Here is a 3,401-nt window from a genome sequence, read left to right on the forward strand (position 1 = left end):
ACACATACGATTCATGATTAAAATACTAATTCGCTAACTCCAAATCCAGCACACTTTCCATTGTACCATTGTTCTGAGAGTAGACAGAAAACTAAAGCAAGTCTATTTTGTCTATGTTTCCTCTATCTTGCCCCTGTCTCTGTTGCTAATTGCAAATTCTGCCTTTCTCTAAACTTCCTTTCTGCTGAAACAGCAAGGATCCAAAAGAGTCCACTCTCTTAGGGCAAAGTTACCCCAAAAAAGCCCAAAGAAGACCCTTTCCTAGTCCTAGCCCCCCCCCAAGAAGACCTGTGCAATCAATAGTTGATAGTTGTGCAGTCATATCTAACTCTCCATGACTATATAGGGGTTTTCTTGGCAGAGATACAAGAATGGTTTTTCATTTCTTTCTCCAAATTCAGAGGTATGCCTTACCCAATTCACCTCCAGCCTAAATTGAAACCCATATAAGCTTTTCCCTTTTGTACTTTCAGGGAACCTCCCTTTCCATTCCTTGTCCAGCCCCAACCATGTGAATGAGACTGTTTATCTGAAAAAATAAACCCTGGTTGGTTCCTAAATCTTGGGGTTTGGTTTTGTTGCTGGCTCTGGTTTGTTCTGACACTGACAGTTTTACCTACATATCAAAGGAAATAATTCCTCCTTATAGAATGTAGGACAATCAATAAGATGGAGAAAATAATTTGAGAGTAAAAAGTTCTTCCTGAGAAAACTTCAGTTAACAAAAAAAAAAGAAACAAGCAAACAAACAAACTTTAGGCTCTTGAATTCAAATCATGAAAACATTCTTCTCACGGTTTTCCTTAAGGAAAGTTGAACATCTTTATTCCTCAGATTATAAATGAGGGGGTTTAGCATGGGTCCAACATTTGTGTAAAAGACTGAAGATACTTTGCCCTGGTCTGCTGATCCTGACGAAGATGGCTTAAGATACATAAATGAACCTGACCCAAAGAAAAGAGCCACAGCAATTAGGTGGGAGCTGCAGGTGCTGAAGGCTTTGGATCTGCCTTCAGTGGAGCTCATGCTCAGGATACTGGACAGGATGAGAGCATAAGAGGTGAAGATGGTGACACTAGGTACTATGATGTTAATGCCCACAACAATGAAAACCACCAGCTCATTGACATAGGTACTGGTGCAGGAGAGCTGGAGGAGGGGCAGTATATCACACATATAATGGTTGATGATGTTGGTATCACAGAAGGACAATCTCAGCATGCATCCAGTGTGGGCCATTGCACCAGCAAAACCCATTACATAAGCCCCACCCAATAGCCATGAACAGACCTGATGGGACATAGTGACATGATACAACAATGGATTACAGATGGCAACATAACGATCATAAGCCATTATTGTCAACATACAGCATTCAGAAATAACAAAAAAAAAAAAAACAGAAGAAAGAGAGCTGAGCCATACATCCTGAATAGGAGATGATGTTTTCCTTTGAGACAAAATTCATCAGCATTTTAGGGGAAAAGACAGAAGAATAGCAGAAATCTATGAAAGACAAGTTGAAAAGGAAATAGTACATAGGAGTGTGAAGCTGAGAATTCATACTGATTAAAGTGATCAATCCCAGGTTCCCTACTATAGTGATCACATAGATCCCTAGAAATAGGAGGAATAGGGGGAACTGGAGCTCTGGTTGATTTGTTAAGCCTGCAAGGATGAACTCAGTCACTGAAGAGTCATTTTCCAAATCCATTCTCTCTTGAGAGACCTAAGAGGAAAGGACAGAAGTCACATTGGAAGTAAACCGATCTCAACACACACTCTTCCTCAGTTATTGATGAGATAAAGTAAAGCACAGTTAGAAAATGGAGTTTAATTGGTGTGAGAATCAAGAGAACCAGATTCTAACTGATGAACACTCCCTCTTGTGCTATATGTATTCTCCTCTATATTGTTGTTTTTCTGTTATTTTTGCATGGGGAAAATTAGATAGTATAAGCCATCTATTATTTCATAAATGCAGGTGAATGCAATCAATCAACATTTTTCATTTTATGAATAAAAGACCTTAAAACCTATTTGTTTCCCTCCCAACTTTCCCCCTCCTAACTTGGAAAGTCCCAAATCTTCCCTTCAATTAGAAATTTGATTGTCTGATTTTGTATCCCTATTTGTATTGTGGTTATTTGTTTTTTTTATAATTGGTTCTATTTGATAAGTTCTTTTTTAAGTATAAAAATCAATTTCATTCTCTATTCAAGGATTTGGGACTAACTAGAGAGTCCATTGATGCATTTATTATGACTGCAGTCACTAATTTACTTTTGCTCAGATTGTTGCCTCAGTTATTTTTTTTAAATCCTTACCTTCCATCTTAGAATCAATACTGTGTCTTGTATGTTTTGTATGAAGAGTAGTAAGGGCTAAGCAATGGAGGTTAAGTGACTTGACCAGAGTCACACAGGAAGTATGATCAGATTTGAAACCAGGACCTCCTATCTCTAAACCTGGATCTCAATCCTAGTCACCTAGCTGTGCCCCCTCCAATTATTATTAATTCACTACCACATTATGAAAATAGAGCTATGGAGGAGATGAATGAACCATTTACTCCTTAGATAACTTCCAAGACCAAGGAAAGGGAAATGGAGGGTTTTACTTTACTTCCTATGCTATTAACAATTAGTTGAATGAGAATCATTCTATTTTTAAAATGGTCACTGTCATCTTGGAGATCTGCAGATACAGAGAATCTGATAAAACTAACCATAGAAAAATGCATTTCTTACTGGAACAACCCTGAACCTTAGTCATTTCCATTATTCTAAGGCTTGCACATTTCTCTCATTTCCTTTCTGCCAGGGAATGTCTCTGATTAGCCGCATACTCTAAGCAGGCTTATAAAGCTACAGTAGCATACTGTGTACCCTACAAAGCTGAAGCCACATCCCTCCCAAGAAGTCTTCCTTAATATACTGATAAATTCATTTTCCTTTCAGTCTGGTTGCTCATTTTTGACCCTAGTCCTTAAGAGCTCATAGTAAGTGAGATTTTTCTGGGTTCTCAAGGACCCTAGGCTGGGAAACTTACACAACTTTTTGGTGAGATTAATAGGATAACTGAAACTCACCATAAAAGTGGCCGTATTCACCACCACCTAAGTCAGCTAGAGAGAATCAAAGGTAAGATTTATCCAATTAGCCTCCTTCACGAGAGACCAGTAATAGTCATTTTCCCTTTGAATTTGCCTACAAGAAGGCAAACTGAAGCCAAGGTTGCCTCTTGCTGGTTTATAATTCAAACTATCTCTTTTGAAAACGCATACTCAAGAGTGCTGCACAGTCTCTGCCCGCAGCCCTGTGGACCCCAAGGGCTATGACTGAGCATCTGGAGATCTGCAAGCCCCCAAATGACTCGACCCATTCCCGGCTGCTCTTTGT

The 3,401-nt window shown here is 39.0% G+C and overlaps 1 protein-coding gene across 1 annotated transcript; it reads right to left on the reverse strand.

Annotated features, from left to right (window-relative positions):
- Window positions 1-766: 766 nt before the first annotated feature.
- LOC100017458 (olfactory receptor 8B3-like) lies at window positions 767-1,723 on the reverse strand. Its single transcript, XM_007495054.3, is given in 2 exon segments — window positions 767-1,392; window positions 1,394-1,723. Coding segments are annotated over 2 exon segments (939 nt in total). The 5' UTR covers window positions 1,715-1,723; the 3' UTR covers window positions 767-774.
- Between the last annotated feature and the right edge of the window lie 1,678 nt (window positions 1,724-3,401).

This window comes from Monodelphis domestica, chromosome 4 (genome assembly GCF_027887165.1).
Source record: "Monodelphis domestica isolate mMonDom1 chromosome 4, mMonDom1.pri, whole genome shotgun sequence".
Classification (NCBI taxonomy): Eukaryota; Metazoa; Chordata; class Mammalia; order Didelphimorphia; family Didelphidae; genus Monodelphis; species Monodelphis domestica.